Below are 21,364 nucleotides of genomic sequence, written 5' to 3' on the forward strand. Positions count from 1 at the left end.
GAGTATCTTCGATCTTCAATTACAAGGTAAGTAAACAAAAAAAAAATAAATAACTATCCAATTCCTTTTCAGGTGAGGTGTACCTAGCGGAGGGGCACAAAAAAAAAATATTGTTTTTGTGCCCGGAACTCCGCTTTAACCTCATGAACCCCGCACTTGTGTGCCGCAACTCCGTGCACTGCACACGGTTGCGGGACTCTTGCAGGGTGGCTCCCCCATTAACTTGCTAAGCCTGCCGAAAGCGACAGGGGGATACAATTCCTGCTGTGGTCATGAAGTAATCAAATTGTGCCTGCGCATGTGTACACATCCTGGGCTCTGCAGGTAAAAAGGGTAGCAGTTGGGGGGTGGTAAAAGAACGGCCTGACCATGAGGTTTTACCACCCTACAACTGCTAGTGTGAACGAGCACTTAGAAGCCTTGTTAATTGCAGGGATGCGTCATGCTGCGGGCCACGTGCCCTTTCCCAAAATCGGCCTTTCTACCATGGCTCCGGCAATGCCAGCTTCGGCCCTGACAGATGACAGCCATTACTCTGACCTCTTACCATTCCAACAAGAAGAATCCTCCCAAGGATCCTCGCTTGTCTTTCCTGCTATAAAACCAGAGAAATTACTTTATTGAATTTCAATAAAACATAACGGAGAAATCAAAAAGAGGAGGGGCTGAAGAGAATACAAGAATCGTTGAAGAACATTAGAATTTAACAAATGTCCACCAGCAGGCAGAGAAAGGGGGAGATTTGCCTGGTTTAGATTTACTTTCAGCGATAAAAAAAAAAAAAGGATTATAATTCATGTCGAACATTTTATACAAAGAATGGGAATGCCAGAGCGTCATGAATCTGAATTTCTGAACAATCGCAAAGTCATCGTAGATTATTCCAGCTGGCCACAAAAATGTGGACTTTTCCTTATCAATACAATGAAATTTTAAGTGTAACTGTCTCCTGTAACACAACTAGGGCAATAAGATGCATACACTCCTTGTTGTGTGTGTATATTATACAGTGGGTACGGAAAGTATTCAGACCCCCTTAAATTTTTCACTCTTTGTTATATTGCAGCCATTTGCTAAAATCATTTAAGTTGATTCTTCTTCCTCATGAATGTACACATAGCACCCCATACTGACAGAAAAACACAGAATTGTTGACATTGTTGCAGATTTATTAAAAAAGAAAAACTGAAATATCACATGGTCCTAAGTATTCAGACCCTTTGCTCAGTATTTAGTAGAAGCCCCCTTTTGATCTAATACAGCCAGGAGTCTTTTTGGGAAAGATGCAACAAGTCTTTCACACCTGGATTTGGGGATCCTCTGCCATTCCTCCTTGCAGATCCTCTCCAGTTCTGTCAGGTTGGATGGTAAACGTTGGTGGACAGCCATTTTTAGGTCTCTCCAGAGATGCTCAATTGGGTTTAAGTCAGGGCTCTGGCTGGGCCATTCAAGAACAGTCACGGAGTTGTTGTGAAGCCACTCCTTCGTTATTTTAGCTGTGTGCTTAGGGTCATTGTCTTGTTGGAAGGTAAACCTTCGGCCCAGTCTGAGGTCCAGAGCACTCTGGAGAAGGTTTTTGTCCAGGATATCCCTGTACTTGGCCGCATTCATCTTTCCCTCGATTGCAACCAGTCGTCCTGTCCCTGCAGCTGAAAAACACCCCCACAGCATGATGCTGCCACCACCATGCTTCACTGTTGGGACTGTATTGGACAGGTGATGAGCAGTGCCTGGTTTTCTCCACACATACCGCTTAGAATTAAGGCCAAAAAGTTCTATTTTGGTCTCATCAGACCAGAGAATCTTATTTCTCACCATCTTGGAGTCCTTCAGGTGTTTTTTTAGCAAACTCCATGCGGGCTTTCATGTGTCTTACACTGAGGAGAGGCTTCCGTCGGGCCACTCTGCCATAAAGCCCCGACTGGTGGAGGGCTGCAGTGATGGTTGACTTTCTACAACTTTCTCCCATCTCCTGACTGCATCTCTGGAGCTCAGCCACAGTGATCTTTGGGTTCTTCTTTACCTCTCTCACCAAGGCTCTTCTCCCCCGATAGCTCAGTTTGGCCGGACGGCCAGCTCTAGGAAGGGTTCTGGTCGTCCCAAACGTCTTCCATTTGAGGATTATGGAGGCCACTGTGCTCTTAGGAACCTTAAGTGCAGCAGAAATCTTTTTGTAACCTTGGCCAGATCTGTGCCTTGCCACAATTCTGTCTCTGAGCTCTTCAGGCAGTTCCTTTGACCTCATGATTCTCATTTGCTCTGACATGCATTGTGATCTGGAAGGTCTTATATAGACGGGTGTGTGGCTTTCCTAATCAAGTCCAATCAGTATAATCAAACACAGCTGGACTCAAATGAAGGTGTAGAACCATCTCAAGGATGATCAGAAGAAATGGAAAGCACCTGAGTTAAATATATGAGTGTCACAGCAAAGGGTCTGAATACTTAGGACCATGTGATATTTCAGTTTTTCTTTTTTAATAAATCTGCAACAATGTCAACAATTCTGTGTTTTTCTGTCAGTATGGGGTGCTATGTGTACATTCATGAGGAAGACGAATGAACTTAAATGATTTTAGCAAATGGCTGCAATATAACAAAGAGTGAAAAATTTAAGGGGGTCTGAATACTTTCCGTACCCACTGTATATATATATATATATGTAGGTACGTTTAGGTACAGCGTCGCACGACCGCGCAATTGTCCGTTAAAGTCATGCAGTGCCGAATCGCAAAATAGGCCCTGGTCAGGAAGGGGGTAAAATCTTCCGGGGCTGAAGTGGTTAATGGGTATGATGAATGCAGCACTTGTCAAGGTGCCAAAAACGCGCTCACAAGTGTGAATGGGCCCTTACTAAGCAGTAATAAAAATGATCGGCACAGCCACAAAACACGTCAATATTTTATAAAGCGATTAGTTACCAAACAGATCGGATCCTACGAGGAATTCCAGCCAATCGGCCTTTTCTTTGTTATTGTAAAAACCATGATCAGTGCGATGTCAGGCGGCCCCGTTCAGCTGCGCCGGGCTTAAAATGGAATATTAAAGAGTGGTAGAGCCATTCATTGCTGTCTCACCCCGGACCTAATGAAGACCACATTCACACACAAGGGTATTGATTTGCAGGTCTATAATGGAGTCATCACGCTGTGAGTGACAGCGCTCGGTTCCAGTACAGTAGTTACTGGCCGGCAGTGTATAATGTTGGTGGGTTGTAGGCGATATTGTGACACATGTATTTGTGTTTTATGCAGATTTGGCTTCTGCCTGACAAGCAGCAGAGAATGGGCTTTGAAAGCTTTCCCAAAAAAAACGGGATGGAAAGGACGTACTGTGCGTTTTCAGTTAAAGCCGAACTCCGGGCACAAATGTCTTCATTTAAATATATTCCACATAAGCCACAAAGGATATAAATCCAGTTTGTGTGCACCCAATGCCTTTGCAAATCCAGATATTACCTTGTAAAAGCAGCAGTGACATCATCACTGTGCTGTACATAGCATGTGCGGAGGGAGAGTAGACCTGTGGGAGGGGCCCAGCAGGCTCCATCCACTACAGGTTGTCTGCGAAAAACGACAGGAGGGGGCAGAGACAAGACCAATCACCCTGCACAAAGAAAGGGCAGCGCTGTGGGAGGGGCCCAGCAGACTCCACCCACTACAGGCTGCGGCGGAGACAAGACTAATCACCCTGCACAAGGAAAGCGAATCAGACTCCACCCACTACAGGTTGCCTGAAAAAAACTACAGGAGGAGGGTCGGAGACAAGACAAATCACCCTGCACAAGGAAAGCGAGCTAAGATGTGGGAGGGGCCCATCAGACTCCACCCACTACAGGTTGCCTGAAAAAAACTACAGGAGGGCGGAGACAAGACAAATTGCCCTGCACAAGGAAAGAGCAGAGATGTGGGAGGGGCCCATCAGACCCCCACCCACTACAGGCTGCATGCAGCGAACTACAGGAGGGGGCGGAGACAAGACCAATCATCCTGCACAAGGAAAGAGAGAGAGCAGAGCTGTGGGAGGGACCCATCAGACCCCACCCACTACAGGTTACCTGCAAAAACTACAGGAGGGGGCAGAGACAAGACCAATCACCTTGCACAAGGAAAGAGCAGAGATATGGGAGGGGCCCAGCAGACTCCACCCACTACAGGCTGCCTGCAGAGAACTACAGGAGGGGGCGGAGATAAGACCAAACACCCTGCACAAGTAAAGAGCAGAGATGTGGGAGGGGCTCATCAGACCCCCACCCACTACAGGCTGCATGCAGCGAACGACAGGAGGGGGCAGAGATAAGACCAAACACCCTGCACAAGGAAAGAGAGAGAGAGAGAGGGAGCAGAGCCGTGGGAGGGACCCATCAGACCCCACCCACTACAGGCTGCCTGCAGAGAACTACAGGAGGGGGCGGAGACAAGACCAATCACCCTCCACAAGGAAAGAGAGCAGAGCTGTGGGAGGGGCCCAGCAGGCTCCACCCACTACAGGTTGCCTGCAGAGAACTACAGGAGGGGTGGAGACAAGACTAGACTAATCACCCTGCACAAGGAAAGAGAGCAGAGCTGTGGGAGGGGCCCATCAGACCCCACCCACTACAGACTGTCTGCAGCGAACTACAGGAGGGGGCAGAGACAAGACCAATCACCCTGCACAAGGAAAGAGAGCAGAGCTGTAGGAGGGGCCCATCAGACCCCACCCACTACAGGCTGCCTGCAGAGAACTACAGGAGGGGGCGGAGACAAGACTAATCACCCTGCACAAGGAAAGAGAGCAGAGCTGTAGGAGGGGCCCATCAGACTCCACCCACTACAGGCTGCCTGCAGAGAACTACAGGAGGGGGCGGAGACAAGACCAATCCCCCTGGACAAGGAAAGAGAGAGCAGAGCTGTGGGAGGGGCCCATCAGACCCCCACCCACTACAGGCTGCCTGCAGAGAACTACAGGAGGGGGCGGAGACAAGACCAATCACCCTGCACAAGGAAAGAGAGCAGAGCTGTGGGAGGGGCCCAGCTGTGCCATGTACTTGTCTCCTGTACTCTTTGTATCGCTTCCTTTATGTGAAATCCCTGGTGTTCCTACCAGTCCCTCTGCTTTTATATTAAAAACTAACCACACTAGGCAAGAAACCACAGCCTGGCCAGTTTTCTGGCTGTGTTGGGAACTCAGCCTGCTCTCCTCCAATGATCAGACTTATCCTGATGTAGCAGAATACATATTGGCCTAACTTTTTGAAGAAATGTGATAGTTAAATTATTTTATTTGATACATTTTATAGCAAAAAGTAAAAAATATTGTCTTTTTTTGTTTCTAGGGCAAAAAATAAAAAAAACGCAAAGGTGATTAAATACCACCAAAAGAAAGCTCTATTTGTGGGGGGGGGGGGGGGGACGCTAAAGTGGACCTAGCATACATGTTAGTAATGTACGTGTAAGTATAACACATCCAGGTATTAAGCAATAGAAATGTCCCAAATGCAGCAAACCAATATGCCCACTAGTAGCCTTAGTAAGCAGCCTCAGCCCTGCTCATTCCAGGCCACATCATGTCACTAACACGTTTCACACCCCCAGTGGAGCTTAGTTATGACCTCCATGACTAAGCCCTGTGGTCAGGGCGAAACTCGTCGGAGGTATGGGTTGAACAGAGCTGGGCTGAGGCTGCTCTACTAAGGTGACTGTCGAGCATGTTGGTGTGCAGCGTTTGGGCCATTTCTCATGCTGGGCCATTTCTCATGCTAGATTTAGTACCCAGAGCTGGGACGGGCTCTCCCCAGCTAGCACCAACAGTATGAGCAACCAGATGGTGTCAGGAAGGACATTCCAGCAGACAGAATGGCTCTACTAGACGGCTTCCTGTGCACAGGCTACTCTGTATTCCTGTTCATGCTAATAACTGTGCAAGTGTTCGCGCATGCACATATTCCTGCGCATGCGCGAACGTCTATTGCTCACGTGCGCGCATCTGTTGCTCGTATTGGTGCAAAGAGGGCTATTAAAACTGAGCCTGTGCTGTCTTGTCTACAGCGTTCCTGTACATACCTGCTCTGACTTCTGTTGCCGACCCGGCTTGCCTTGACTTCTCCTGAACTCTGCCTGTATTTATCCCAGCTTGCCTTCGACCACGCTTCTGCCTTCGCATTTGCACCTGTTCATCCCGCCTGTGTATAACCCGGTTTGCCTGACTCTGCTCCTGTCTCTACTGCTGCTGGACTGCCTGCTGCTAGCCCCTGCCTTTATGCCACCGGTGTCCACCCGGCGTTCCTGCTCCGCTGCAAACTACTGACAGTCTCAGCCTGTTCCTGTCTCCTGCTCAGTGGTGTCCTTACGGCACTCCTGCTCCGCTGCGGTCCACTGACGGTCTTCCCCTGCTTGATCTTGACAGTCCGTCCAGCCCGGTAGGCACTCGTGCCGCTCTGCACTCCTGTGCTACCTGTCTGCTCTATCAGGGGCCCGAGTCAGAGGTGTAAGAGAGGCCTTCTTCATCGTATCGGGGTCTTCCACCAGGTACCTGACAGATGGGGATGAAGGAGCCTGGAGCAGCACCTCCAGTTTTCTGAAGCCACACAGAGATCAGTCTCCCTGACTATACTTTCATCTGCTTTTTTCCTCCATTTATATGGTGCCGGATTTGGAAAAAAAAAAAAAAAAAAAGCTACAGGATCAGAAAAAGGGAGTCTCATCTTCTTGGTAAATCAGCTCTATAGCACAGAGGACTCCTTAAAGCGGAGTTCCACCCATTTTTAATACGTTGGATTACATAGATGTATGTAATCCCCTTTAAAACGACTTTTACCAATGGAAACTTTTTTTTTTTTTTTGCTAGTAAAGACCTTATTTTCTCTTTATTCCTCCTCTCCTCACTTCCGGGTCCAAACAGCGATGACGTCATTCGGCGATTCGCAGTGTGTGCTGGGATGTATTCCATGCCAGAAATCTCGCAGCATTACCCAGGAGCTGAGCTGTACTGTGTGTATTGAGGCTGTTACCTGCCCCGCCTCCTCTCAGTGAGTTGTACTTTATGTATTGTATTCAGGCCGTTCTCTGCCCCGCCTCCTCTCAGTGAGCGAGGACTGAAAGCATTATATCCTCACTGAGCTCACTGAGAGGAGGCGGGGCAGAGAACAGCCTGAATACAATACATAAAGTACAACTCACTGAGAGGAGGCGGGGCAGAGAACGGCCTGAATACAATACATAAAGTACAACTCACTGAGAGGAGGCGGGGCAGAGAACGGCCTGAATACAATACATAAAGTACAACTCACTGAGAGGAGGCGGGGCAGAGAACGGCCTGAATACAATACATAAAGTACAACTCACTGAGAGGAGGCGGGGCGGAGGCGGGGCAGGTAACGGCCACAATACACACAGTACAGCTCAGCTCCTGGGTAATACTGCGAGATTTCTGGCATGGAATAACATCCCAGCACACACTGCGAATCACTGAATGACGTCATCGCCGATCGGACTCGGAAGTGAGGAGAGGAGGAATAAACAAGAAAATAAGGTATTTACTAGCAAAAAAAAAAAGGTTTCCATTGGTAAAAGTCGTTTTAAAAGGGGATTACATACATCTAAAGTTACGAAAATGTGTGGAACTCCACTTTAACCGGTTGCCGACTGCGCACAGTATATTTACTGCGGCAGTCAGCCCCGGCCAGGCAGAGTGACGTAGGTCTACGTCGCTCGCCTGTCACTGGGATTGGAGCCAATAGCAGGCGAGCGCGCGCCCACCTCAGGTCGTTCAGGGAGGAGTGCGGGCGTGTGACCGGCGGACCCGATGTCTGCCGGCCACTCGCCGATCGTCGGTACAGCGGGAGAAAGGCAGAGCGGCTTATGTAAACAAGCCGCCTGTCATTCTCCCCTGTGTAAAAATGGAGATCAGACGGTTCTACTATGTAGAACTGTTGATCTTTGTTTTTACACCAATAGCATTGTCCCACTACAGTTAGAATCACGCCCCTAGGACACACTTAACCCCTCCCTGTCCAATACAGTTAACCCCTTCCCTGCCAGTGTCATTTTTGCAGTAACAGTGCATATATATAGCACTGATTACTGTAGTAATGTCACTGGGACCCCCAAAAGTGTCAAAAATGTCAGTCAAGGGTCCGATCTGTCCGCCGCAATGTCGCAGTACTGCAAAAAAAAAAAAAAAAAAAAAAATCGCAGATCGCCGCCATTACTCGTTAAAAAAAAAACACAAAAAATGACAAAAATCTTTCCCTTTGTTAGTAAACGCAATAACTTTTGCGCAAACCAATCAAAATACGCTTTTTGCAATTTTTTTTACCAAACATATGTAGCATAAAACAATTTGGCTGAAAATGTTAAAAAAATTTTGATTTTTACATTTTTTTGGGGGGAATTTCATATAAAAAAAGTGAAAAATATTGTTATTTTTGCAAAAATTACGCTCTTTTTTTTTTTTTTTATAGCACATGATCAAAAAAAAAAAAAAAAAAAAAAAAAAAAAAAAAAAAAAAAAAATCGCACAGGTGATCAAATACCACCAAAAGAAAGCTCTGTTTGTGGGAAAAAAAAGGACGTGAAATTCGTTTAGGTACAGCGTCGCACGACCGCGCAATTGTCCGTTAAAGTCACGCAGTGCCGAATCGCAAAATACCCCCTGGTCTTTTAGCAGCCAAATCCTCCGGGGCTTAAGTGGTTAAAAGCGAACACCAACCGAACAATTGATATTACGATTATCTACTGATTAATTGCCCTCTCCCCGACTTTCCCTTTAATCCCCGCTCTACAACACTGCCGAAAAAGGTGCAGATCATTTTATTTACCATAATATTTTTTTTCTTCCATCACGTACGTTCCAATTATAGAAGATGTTTGTGCGCGCAGGAAGCGAGCCGGTAATGATGCCGCCTCCCATTTAGTAAAATAACATTTGCTTAGTGGAGGCTGTGTGATCTGGATATTGACAAGCGGCAGACAGCTGTGAAAATTTCCCCGAGAATGTTAATGTAGCAGCAAAAATTCCTCACCGTCTCCCATTCGCTGTAATTAGACTTCACTCCTAGGGCTGGCGGCCCAGTGCCGCGGCTTCCGCGAACCTGTTTGATGTGAGGACATAAGGCGTGTAAGTATCCGCATAAATCTTTTATACAACCGCCAGCAGAACCGCATGAAATCAGCATTCTGCTTATAGAAAGAGCCTCTATTGGGAATTGTATGGATATTTAAGAGCCGCTATAAACGCAAGCTTGTTGCATTTAGGGGGATATTTTTAATTTGATGTTTTAGGGAAAAGCAGGAAAATGCACCAACTCATAACATTACAATAGTCTGGGCGCTTTGCCGAAAAGCTATGTTGCAGTCTGTGCCGAGAAGAGGATGTACTGCAAACCTGATTCTATAGGGGCCCATTCACACCAGCCTGGTCCGCTGCGGTGGTATATACACATGCTCGTTGTGTTAGGGCAGTCCATTAATTTGAATGGGCTACCCAACGCGCCAATTTCATGCATGCAACATTTTGAACAGCGCGGGTTAGTGCGCTGCTCTGCATCATACGTTTGTTGGCAAGGTGCACCAAGGTGCCATTGTGGCACATTCCATTCATTGGTGCAGTGTCATTCAGTCACTACTCTATTCTGTAATGGGTGGAGGTCAGAGGGAGATACCGATTAAAGCTGTGGGGTGTTATAGTGCTCCATCCAAGGTGTGGAGTCTCATTACTAGTTGGCCTTCACCAGAGCTCCTAATAGTGGAGATGGGCCGGAAACCCTAGAGGTCCCCGTTTTTTTTTTTTATGTTAATGGTAGCAGGTGGTCGCCCCCAAGGTCGCTCAAAACCAAAGGGTTGCTGGAACAGAAGGGCTAGGGTGTAGAGACTGTTTTTATAAAGTGGTAGACAAGAGAGTAGTCGGGGTCAGTCAGAGATCGTGGCAGGCAGCAGGCAAGTCCAGGCAGAGGCCACTATAAGGCAAGTGAGTAGTCAGGTCCAGGAAAAAGTTGTGGAAGGTAGTATTCAGGAGAGCAGTGAGGTCCAGAAGGAGGTCATGGAAGATGTCAGACAAGAAAGTAGTTAGGTTCAGGCAGAGGTTGTGGAAGGCAGTAGTCAGGTCCAGGCAAAGGTCATAGCAGGCGGCAAACAAGAAAGTTGTCAGACCCAGGCAGAGGTCATGACAGAGGGTGGTCAGGTTGTGGCAGAGGTTATGGTAGACAGCAGGCAATAGTATTTAGGTCCAGACAGATTTTGTGGCAGGCAACAGTATTCAGGTCCAGACAGAAGTTGTGGCTGACAATAGAGTAGTCATGTTCAGACAGAGGTAGTGGTAGGCTGCATGCGACTGAGTAGTCAGGTCCAGGCAGAGGTCCCCATCAGGCAAGTTAGTAGTCAGGTCCAGGCAAAAGTCATGGCAGGTAGTATGCACGAGAATAGTCAGGTCCAAGAGGAGGTTGTGAAAGATGTCAAACAAGAAAATAGTTAGGTTCAGGCAGAGGTTGTGGCAGGCATCAGAAAAGAGAGTAGTTAGGTTCGGTCAAAGGTCATAGCAGGCAGCAAACAAGAAAGTGGCAAGATCCAGGTAGAGGTCTTCGCAGAGGGTGGTCAGGTCCAGGCAGAGGTCATGGTAGGCAGCAGGTGATAGTATTTAAGTGCAGACAGAGAATGTGGCAAGCAAAAGAGTAGACATGTCCAGGCAGAGGTTGTGCAGGCAGCAGACATGTCAGTAGTCAAGTCCAGACAGAGGTCTTGGTGGGCAGCAAACAACAGTATTCAGGTCCAGACAGAGGTTGTGGCAGGCAAAAGAGTAGACATGTCCAGACAGAGGATGTGGCATGCAGCAGACAGGTCAGTAGTCAAGTCAGCACAGAGGTCGTAATAGGCAGCAGGCAATTGGGCAGTCAGGTCCAGGCAGAGGTCACTATCAGGCAAGTGAAGAGTAAGGTTCAGGCAGAAGTCTTGGCAGGCAGCAGTTAAGAAAGTAGTCAGGTCCGGGCAGAGATTGTGACAGGTAGATGTCAGACAAGAGAGTAGGTAGCTCCAGGCAGAGGTTGTGGCTAGCATCAGAAAGAGAGTAGACAGGTCCAGGCAGAGGTCGTGGCAGGCAGCAAGCAAAAAAGTAGTAAGATCCAGTCAGAGGTCATGGCAGGGCATAGGCAAGAGAGTGATCAGGTCCAGGCACAAGCAGTGGCAGGCAGTAGGCAAGAGAATAGTCAGGTCCAAGCAGAGGTCATGGCAGGCAGCAAGAAAGTAGTCAGGTCCAGGCAGCGGTCGTGGCAGGGTGTAGCAAAGGTCTTGTCAGGTCCAGGCACAGGCAGTCGCAGGCAGTAGACAAGAGAATAGTCAGGTCCAGGAACAGGCAATGGCAGGCAGCAGACAAGAGAGTAGTCAGGTCCAGTTAGAGATCATGGCAGGCCTTACAAAAGAGAGTAGTCAGATACAGACAAAGATAATGGCAGGTGGCAGACAAGAGAGTAGTCAGGTCCAGGCAAAGGCCTTGGCAGGCAGCAGGCAGGAGAGTAGTCAGGTCAGAGCAGAGATCTAGGGAAGCGGCAAGTGAGAGTAAAATAGTCAGGTCCAGCAGCTGGCAAGCAAACGGACAGGTCAATCCAGGTCGGCAACAATCAGGCAAAAGGCAGGTAAGTACTGTATTAGAATGCTTTTGTTCTCAGGTAGCTGGCGAGAAGATACAGCACCAGCACTTCAAGGGCTTCTGCTTAAATACACTTCTGGTCAGAGGACACACCCAGCATTGTTACTAGGAACTCTGGAGGCTCTGGGGGTAATGGAGGTCCTAAGAATTCCAGTAGGGATCCTTTGAAGAATCCTGCAAGTCCCGGCAGGAATTCAGTACTGTAGCAGGGGGACACTGGAGATCGACACTCCTGGAAGTGTTGGGACCTGATCTTTCTCTGCTGCAGTCTCATTTTCACTTACAGGTCCCCTTCCAAATCTGTTACTGGACATTGATGGAAGAGGCAGCATACTGATGAGCTCATCTCTCGGTCACTCTGCTCCATCCTCCTATACTTCCTTGTAATGCACCAGACTGGCTTGTGCTGCTTCTTCTTCCCCCGCTCTGACCTCAGTGGTACAGACTGTGCAACAGACCGCAGGTATAAAAAGATTTTATTAGCCACAAACTCAGGTAACGCACCACAAGGGACCAAAAGTGGTGCATGTGGTATTTTTACAAGTGCACTGCAACATAGTGCATGCTAGTGCGCTGCTACATGTTGGACTTGCTGGTAATGCACATCCGTTGCAAGGTGTGTTGGGGTGCCTTTCGGAATGGATTTGTGACCACGTTACCACAATGTGACAGTGTGAATGGGCCCTATAACGCAAGCTGCTTGCCTATTAAGATAATTCAGTGGTGCAAATACTTTGAGTCGGCAATACCAATATGGGGGTGGTGGGGGCATTGTGGGTTGGGAGGGTTCCGGGGTGGTTGGGAGCTTCTAGGCTACACACACTGTGAGCCTGCGTCACGTAAGGGCGGAAGAAGTCCTACAAAAGGGATGCAGAACAGACGTCACTAGTTTGGAATGTACGATGCGGCGGCCCTTCTGGGATCCAGCGGCGTGCGTTCCAGCTATGCTCAGGAACTCATCACGGCAACGGGGCTCCTGAGGGTAGGAAGATGTTCCTTATATACAATATACAAAATAGGATTACAAGTATGATTACACCCCGAGCAACATCTCTGATACGGGCTACGGATATGGGGTAACCTCAAGATGATACACACCTTTAGTTCCTTTGCAGCACCGCCCTGGACCAATCTGGGTATGCGATTATAGGATTTTGATTACTTGTGTATATTAGATTGCTTCCTATTCTATGATATTATAGTTCCTAATGGAAGGCTTGGAGGTTGGTTTCATCGGTTTGAACCAATGGATTCACACCTACTGCGGAGTTGTTCTAGGCCATACTTAGGAGGCATGGGACATTTGCTATATAAACAAGTGGTCTGGTTCTGAAGAAGGGGCTAAGCCTCGAAACGAGTTAGCCATCATCTATTGAGGACAGTGGTCACAGACACAGATTGTTCCAGATGATTGGATATGCTGTTTTTTGTTTTATAACATTTATTTGCGAGTATACACACTTTTAATCAATAAAGCAAAATATTGAGGATAATGCGCTAGGCTGATGCGCCCTTTGTTTGTTTTTTGATTACAGGATTGGACTGCAGAGTATAACTAAAAGCAGATGGTCCACTCCCTTCCTTAGCAACCGGGGACATTAGGCCTGCCTTTGGCAAGCATTAGGCTTGCATCCTAGTAACCAAAGACACTAGGTAGCTGGGTATGCCTCCTTCACTAGCAACCGGGAACATTAGGCCTGCATCCCAGTAACAGCGACGCTAGGCAGCAGGGTCCACCTCCTTCCCTAGCAAACTGGAACATTAAGCCTGCATCCTAGTAACCAAGGACATGAGCTAGCAGGGTTTGCCTCTTTCTCTAGCAACCAGGAACGTTAGGCCTGCATCCTAGTACCCAAGGATGCTAGGTAGCAGGGTTTTCTACCTTCCCTAGCAACCTGGGGCATGCATCCTAGCAACCAAGGATACTTGGCAGCATTTACATGCATTTCGATGTGTGGGCAACAAGTATTTATGAGTCTTGGTCAATGGCCATTTTTAACTTATTTCCTGTGAGTGCAGGGTGTCATAGACCCCCCCCTGGGGGTGGCGCATCAGCACAAAACTCTTTACTCACAGTAAACAGAGAACTGCGCTGGCAACATGATCCACTTCTTCCTTAGCAAGCGGGGACATTAGGCCTGCATTCTAGTAATTAAGGACGATAAACAGCAAGGTTCTCCTCCTTACCCAGAAACCTGGATAATTGGGCATGCATCCTAAGAACCAAGGACATGAGGCAGCAGGGTCTAATTCCTTCCCTAGCAACCTAAGACTTTAGGCCTGCATCCTAGCAACCAAGGTAACTCTGTTCTGCAGCATTTATGTGTTATTTAATGTGTGGGCAACAGGTGTTACTGAACCATTTTCATCCCACTTCCTTTGAGTGCAGGGTGTCACAGACCCACCCCTGAGGGGGGGAGGAGCGTCAGCACAAAACTCTTCACTCATAGTACACAGAGAACTGCACTGGCAATGTGATCAGTTCCCTTCCTTCGCAACCCGGACATTAGACCTGCATCTCAGTAATTAAGGATGCAAAGCAGCAAGGTCCACCTCCTTCCCTAGCAACGTGGGATATTAGGCCTGCATCCTAGCAACCAAGGACTCTGGGCAGCAGGGTCTGCCTCCTTCCTTAGCAACCTAAGATATTAAGCCTACATCCTAGAAACCAAGGAAATTGGGCAGCAGGGTTTGCATATTTCCATAGAAACCTGGAACATTAGGTCTGCATCCTAGCAACCAAGGATTCTAGGCAGCAGGGTTTACCTTCTTCCTTAGCAACCTGGGACATAAGGCCTGCATTTTAGCAACCAAGAAAGCTAGGCGGCAGGGTCCGCCCCCTTTCCCTAGCAACCAGGGACACTAGATAGTAGGGTTTGCCTTTTTCCCTAGCAACTAGGAACATTAGGCCTGCGTCCTAGTTACCAAGGAAGCTAGGTAACAGTGTTTTCTACCTTCCCAAGCAATCAGAGACATCAGGCCTGCATCCTGGTATCAGGGGCGCTAGGTAGCAGAGTCTGCCTACTAACTAGAAACCTGGCGCATGCACCCTAGCAACCAAGGACACTCGGCAGCATTTACATGCAATTTGGTGTGTGGGCAACCGATATTAACAAGTCTTGGTCAATGCTCATTTTTAATTTTTAACTCACTTCCTGTGACTGTACAGGGTCACAGACCCACCCCTGGAGGAGCATCAGCACAAAGTTCTTCACTCACAGTATACAGAGAACTGCACTGGCGACATGGTCAATTCCCTTCCTTAGCTAAGAGGGACCTTAGGCCTGCATACATCACAGTAAATAAGGACGTTAAGCAGGGTCTGCCTCCCTCCCCAGAAACCTGAATATTTAGGCCTACATCCTAACAACCAAGGACGCAAGACAGCAGGGTCTATTTCCTTCCCTAGCAACCTGAGACATTAGGCCTGCATCCTAGCAACCAAGGACACTAGGCAGCAGGGTCTGCCTCCTTCCCTAGCAACTTGAAACATTAGGCATGAATTCTAGCAACCAAGGACACTAGGCAGCAGGGTCTGCCTCCTTCCCTAGCAACCTGAAACATTAAGTTTGCATCCTAGTAACCAAGGATGCTAGGCAGCAGAGTCTGCCTCCTTTCCTAGCAACATGGGACATTAACCTTGCATCCCAGCAAACAAGGACACTCGACAGCATGTACGTGCAATTTTATGTGTGGGCAACAGGTATTAACGAGCCTTGGTCAATGGCCATTTTTAACTCACTTCCTGTAAGTGTAGGGTGTCATAGACCCACCCCTGGGGGAGGAGCATCAGTATACATTTCTTTACTCACAGTATACAGAGAACTACACTGGCAACATGGTCCTTTTCTTTCCTTAGCAAGCAGGGACATTAGGCCTGCATTCTAGTAATTAAGGCCACTAAGCAGCATTAGGCCTGTATCCTAGTAACCAAGGACGCTAGGTAGCAGGGTTTGCATCCTTCCCTAGCAACCTGAGACATTAGGCCTGCATCCTAGCAACCAAGGATGCCAGGCAAAAGGGTCCACCTCCTTCCTTAGCAACCTGAGACATTGGCCTGCAACCAAGGAATCTAGGCAGCATTAAGCAGCAGGGTCTGCCTCCTTCCCTAGAAACCTAGGACATTAGGCCTGCATCCTAGCAACCAAGGACGCAAGGTCCACTTTTTTCCCTAGCAACCTGAGACATTAGGCCTGCATCCTAGCAACCAAGGACGCAAGGTCCACTTTTTTCCCTAGCAACCTGAGACATTAGGCCTGCATCCTAGCAACCAAGGACGCAAGGTCCACTTTTTTCCCTGGCACCTGAGACATTAGGCCTGCATCCTAGCAACCAAGGACGCAAGGTCCACTTTTTTCCCTAGCAACCTGAGACATTAGGCCTGCATCCTAGCAACCAAGGACGCAAGGTCCACTTGTTTCCCTAGCAACCTGAGACATTAGGTCTGTATCCTAGCAACCAAGGAAGCTAGGCAGTAGGGTTTTGCCTCCTTCCTTAGCAACATGAGACATTAGGCCTGCATCCTAGTAACCAAGGATGCTAGGTAGCAGGGTTTGCATCCTTCCCTAGCAACCTGGGACAATAGGCCTGCATCCTAGTAACCAAGGACGCTAGGTAGCAGGGTTTGCATCCTTCCCTAGAAACCTGAGACATTAGGCCTGCATCCTAGTAACCAAGGACGCTAGGTAGCAGGGTTTGCATCCTTCCCTAGCAACCTGGGACATTAGGCCTGCATCCTAGCAACCAAGGATGCCAGGCAACAGGGTCTGCCTCCTTCCCTAGCAACATGGGACATTAGATCTGCATCCTAGCAACCAAGGACACTAGGCATAGGTAATAATATCCCTTCGGGATTAATAAAGTATTCTGAATCTGAATTACCAAGTACACCAGGCAGATTTAACTTGCGTTTTGATGCATGAGCAACAGGTATTAACAAGCCTTGATTGATAGCCATTTTTAATCCACTTCCTGTAAATGCAGAGTGTTGTAGACATGCCTCCGGGGGAGGGGCATCAGCACAGAACCCTTCATTCACAGTACACAGAGAACTGCGCTGACATCATCATACCATAAACATGCCTTATTGATTGCAAATGCGGGACAATATACAAACGGTTTGTGATCAGTATGCCGGAAACTCTGCAAAATCCTCATCTACTCCTCTTGTATGGTCACATTAGACCAGCACTATATATCCCCAGAAGTATCCCACTAGCTGAGGAACTACACGTTCCACCATGCACTGCATGGCCACCTGGCAGGGAAAGGTGTTGGCAGAAACCGTCCTGGGTGACCCCCTGTACATCATCAGGCATCATATACATAGTGAGCAGGGTGATGAGGTCATCATACATTAGTATACAGCATGTAGTATTGTAGAATGTTCTATAGTAGTATAATATTTCATGCTGTAGTATATGATGTCATGCTGTATTGTATGTCATGATGTATTATATGATGTCATGCTGTAGTATATGATGTCATACAGTATTGTATGATGTCATGCTGTAGTATATGATGTCATGCTGTATTATATGATGTCATGCTGTAGTATATGATGTCAAGTACAGTGATATCATGTAAAACATTATGTCATACAGTATTGTATGTTGTCATAGAGTATTTAATGATGTCATACAGTATTGTATAATGTCCTTCAGTATTTTATGTCATACAGTATTATATAATGTCATATAGTTTTATATACAGTAATGTATACAAGTACAGTTGTGATGTAAAACATTATATGATGTCATGCTGTATTGTATGATGTCATGCAGTTTTATATACAGTAGTATACATAAGTACAGTGATATCATGTAAAACATTATGATGTCATACAGTATTATATAATGTCATATAGTTTTATATACAGTAATGTATACAAGTACAGTTATGTGATGTAAAACATTATATGATGTCATACAGTACTATGTGATGTCATGCAGTATTGTATAATGTCATATAGTGTTATATGATGTCATATAGTATTATATATTATGATACCGTATATGATGTCATACAGTATTGTATGATGTCATGCAGTTTTATATACAGTAGTATATACAAGTACAGTGATATCATGTAAAACATTATGATGTCATACAGTATTATATAATGTCATAGTTTTATATACAGTAATGTATACAAGTACAGTTATGTGATGTAAAACATTATATGATGTCATGCAGTATTGTATAATGTCATATAGTGTTATATGAGATCCTTCAGTATTATATGATGTCATATAGTGTATGTCATACAGTATTATATATTATGATATCGTATATGATGTCATAAAGTATTATGTCATATAGTTTTATATACAGTAATGTATACGAGTTATGTGATGTAAAACATTATATGATGTCATACAGTATTATATGATGTCATACAGTATTGTATAATGTCATGCAATATTAAATGATGTCAAACAGAATTATTTGATGTCTTTGCACATTTTAGAATGCTATGCAGGTATTATATAATGTTATACAATATATACAGTATTAGATGATGTCATAGAGTATTAGATGATGTCATAGAGTATTATATGATGTCATAGAGTGTTATATCATACAGTAGTAAATGATGCCATGGCATATTGTAGACCACCATGCAGTACTATATGATGTCATGCAACATTAAATGATGTGTTGCAGATGTCATGCAGTATTATAAGATGTCAAGCCATGTTGCAGAATGTCACAGTCCTCTATGATGTCATGCAGTATTGCAGATTATCACACAGCAAGCTGTCACCTGTCACACCCCACCATGCACCCAACACGCTCACCTTTCCAGGGATCACGTGACTGATCGCAGGGCGGACCGCTGATGAGCACCTAAGTGCAGATGAGCAGTGTGACCCCGCCCCCTTTTTTTCCAATGGCCTCGCGCCCTCTGACATCCCACGGTTTGACAGCCCAAATCACGTGACTCCGCCCTTCTCCAGCTCCTGAGCCGCGGTGGGCGGGACCGTGCTGGGAGCGCACGAGGCGTCATGCCGCAAGCCGGAAAGAGGCGGGGTTCTGCCGAAAACTCTATGACCGTCTGGTTGCGGCGGCCATCTTGGTTGTGGAAGATGTGTGCTGGAATAACACAGGCTGTAGTGGACTATAATAAACGTGTGTCTCAAAACACAACGTTTTTTTATGTTGTGCAGTCAGTTGCTTCACAAGGGGACATAAGTGAGGCTCGACAAGCCTCATTCACGCTGGCCCAACACGTAGACAAGGCCATTTCTGCTTCAGTTCACAATAAAAGCGCTGAAAAAAATGTAATAATGCTGACCTCTAGCACAGCGGACTGTGGTGTGCTGTAGAACAATCCATCGCGCTGCAGCGCATAACGTTAAACTCATTTTAATAAAGTTGAAAAAGAAAAAGCATTGTGCTGTGCCGTATAATGCAGTGTGGTGCTGCAATGCACACCAGATATAGATGGGCCTACGTGCCTAACAAGGCTTGTTTCACATCCACACTGTAGTGCCGCAAAACCAGGCACCTCATCCAACTGTCTACTCCCAGGCACAATACCGCCGGACAGCCCTGTACACACTGTTGCCACCGCAAGGCCTTGAGTCACAACAAAACCGCGGGGCATGTCGTGTTGAGCAGGTGATACCAGATAGAAGTGAATGGGGCCGCGCTGCAACCGCGTCTAAGGCCCCATGCACACCTCTCCTAACCATCTTTTATCCTGTCAGCAGCGCTTTGGCAGAGAAAACCCTTGACGTGTGAACACCTTTAGGTGCATCAAGCGATTGGGCGTCAAATTTATTTCAGTAGCCCGAATAACAATTTATTTGGGTCACTAAAATGAAATAGCGCTTTACGCATCGAGTGTTTACGCGAGTCAAGCATTTTTTCAGCCAAAACGCTGCGGTTCTTGTACACCGATGCAGTGAAGAGGGATTTCCACGTGAATCTCTCTTTATACAGGCGTGTGGGAGGCAGCATATTGTCTAATGATCATCTGCTAGCCGCAGATCAACTGTTACTGACAAAATGGTCCACCACGGACTTTGAGTCAGCAGTGTTCCCCGTGTAAAAGAAGCCTGAGGTAGCCTAGTGGTTCCGAGTGAAATGATAGGCCAGATATAGCCTAATGTAGGTTGGGAGTTCCTGGTAAAATGATAGGCTGGATAAAGCCTGAGGTGGCCTTGGAGTTCCTAGTGGAATGGATACAGCCTAAGGTAGCCTGAGGGTTCCCAGTGAAATTTAAGGCTGGATATAGCCTGGTGATTCCTAATGAAATGATAGGCCTGAGGTAGCCTGATGGTTCCTAGTGAAATGATAGGTCGGATATAGCTTGAGGCAGCCTGGTGGTTCCTAGTGAAATGATAGGCTGGATATAGCCTGATGTAGCCTGGCCGTTCCTAGAGAAATAATAGGCCGGATAAATCCTGAGGTAGCCTGGTGGTTCCTAGTGGAATGATAGGCCGGATAAAGCCTGAGGTAGCCTGATGGTTCCTAGTGAAATGATAGGTCGGATATAGCTTGAGGCAGCCTGGTGGTTCCTAGTGAAATGATAGGCTGGATATAGCCTGATGTAGCCTGGCCGTTCCTAGAGAAATAATAGGCCGGATAAATCCTGAGGTAGCCTGGTGGTTCCTAGTGGAATGATAGGCCAGATAAAGCTTGAGGCAGCCTGGTGGTTCCTAGTGAAATGATAGGCTGGATATAGCCTGATGTAGCCTGGCCGTTCCTAGAGAAATAATAGGCTGGATAAATCCTAAGGTAGCCTGGTGGTTCCTAGTGAAATGATAGGTCGGATATAGCCTGAGGTAGCCTGGTGGTGTCAAGGTCTTACCTTGTCTTCCTGTTGGCAGCCATCTTGGACATGTGCAGACTGCAGTCTTTAATAAACTCTGTTTGCATCATTACTTGTCTGCTGCCTGGGCGTCGCTCAGTGATGATGTTGCACATCTGACTATATATATCACCTGATGGCTTTCAGACCTTGCCCTTGTGTTTGTGCTACAAGGTGCATCACTGCTAGCAGGTCTCTGTGCATGATTTGGCTTGGCTGGTGACCTTCCTGGCTCTTGATTCTGCATCGGCAGATGACCCCGCATTGGTTGATGACCTGGCTTTGGCAGACTACCCGCTTCTGGACTCTATATCGGCTTGGATGACTACCCATTCCTGGACTCGATCCTGGCTTGGATGACTACCCGCTTCCGAACTTGACCCTGGCTGTTCTTCATTTTGCTCCTTTCTCTTACTGTGCAATTATTATTGTTGCATTAATAAATTGCTTTATTTTACTTGCATTTTTGTGTGGTCTGGTTTCCTGGCACCCTGACAGGTGGTCCCTAGTGAAATGATAGACCGGATATAGCCTGAGGTAGCCTGGGCATTTCTAGTGAAATGATAGGCTAGATATAGCTTGAGGTAGCCTGGTGGTTCCTAGTGAAATGATAGGCCGGATAAAGCGTGAGGTAGCCTGGGGGTTCCAAGTGAAATGATAGGCCAGGTAAAGCCTAAGGTAGCCTGCAAGTTCCTAGTGAAATGTTAGGCCGGATATAGCCTAATGTAGGTTGGGAGTTCCTGGTAAAATGATAGGCCGGATAAAGCCTGAGGTAGTCTGGGAGTTCCTAGTGAAATGATAGGCTGGATATAGCCTAATATAGGTTGGGAGTTCCTTGTAAAATGATAGGCCGGATAAAGCCTGAGGTAGCCTGGTGGTTCCTAGTGAAATGATAGGCCGGATATAGCCTGAGGTAGCCTGGGCTTTCCTA

At 46.9% G+C, this 21,364-nt stretch overlaps 1 protein-coding gene across 1 annotated transcript in view; it reads right to left on the reverse strand.

Moving 5' to 3' along the window:
• The window catches only part of LOC309567678 (uncharacterized protein), a 33,090-nt gene extending 14,525 nt beyond the window's left edge, over positions 1–18,565 (reverse strand). Inside the window, exon 1 of the mRNA XM_082273114.1 lies at positions 18,416–18,565. Coding sequence (XP_082129240.1) covers positions 18,416–18,529 — 114 coding nt within the window. The 5' untranslated portion in view covers positions 18,530–18,565. The remainder of the gene's footprint in view (positions 1–18,415) is intronic.
• Positions 18,566–21,364: the final 2,799 nt, after the last annotated feature.

This window comes from Pelophylax lessonae, assembly GCF_965119305.1.
Source record: "Pelophylax lessonae genome assembly, chromosome: 12".
In the NCBI taxonomy this organism is placed as follows: Eukaryota; Metazoa; Chordata; class Amphibia; order Anura; family Ranidae; genus Pelophylax; species Pelophylax lessonae.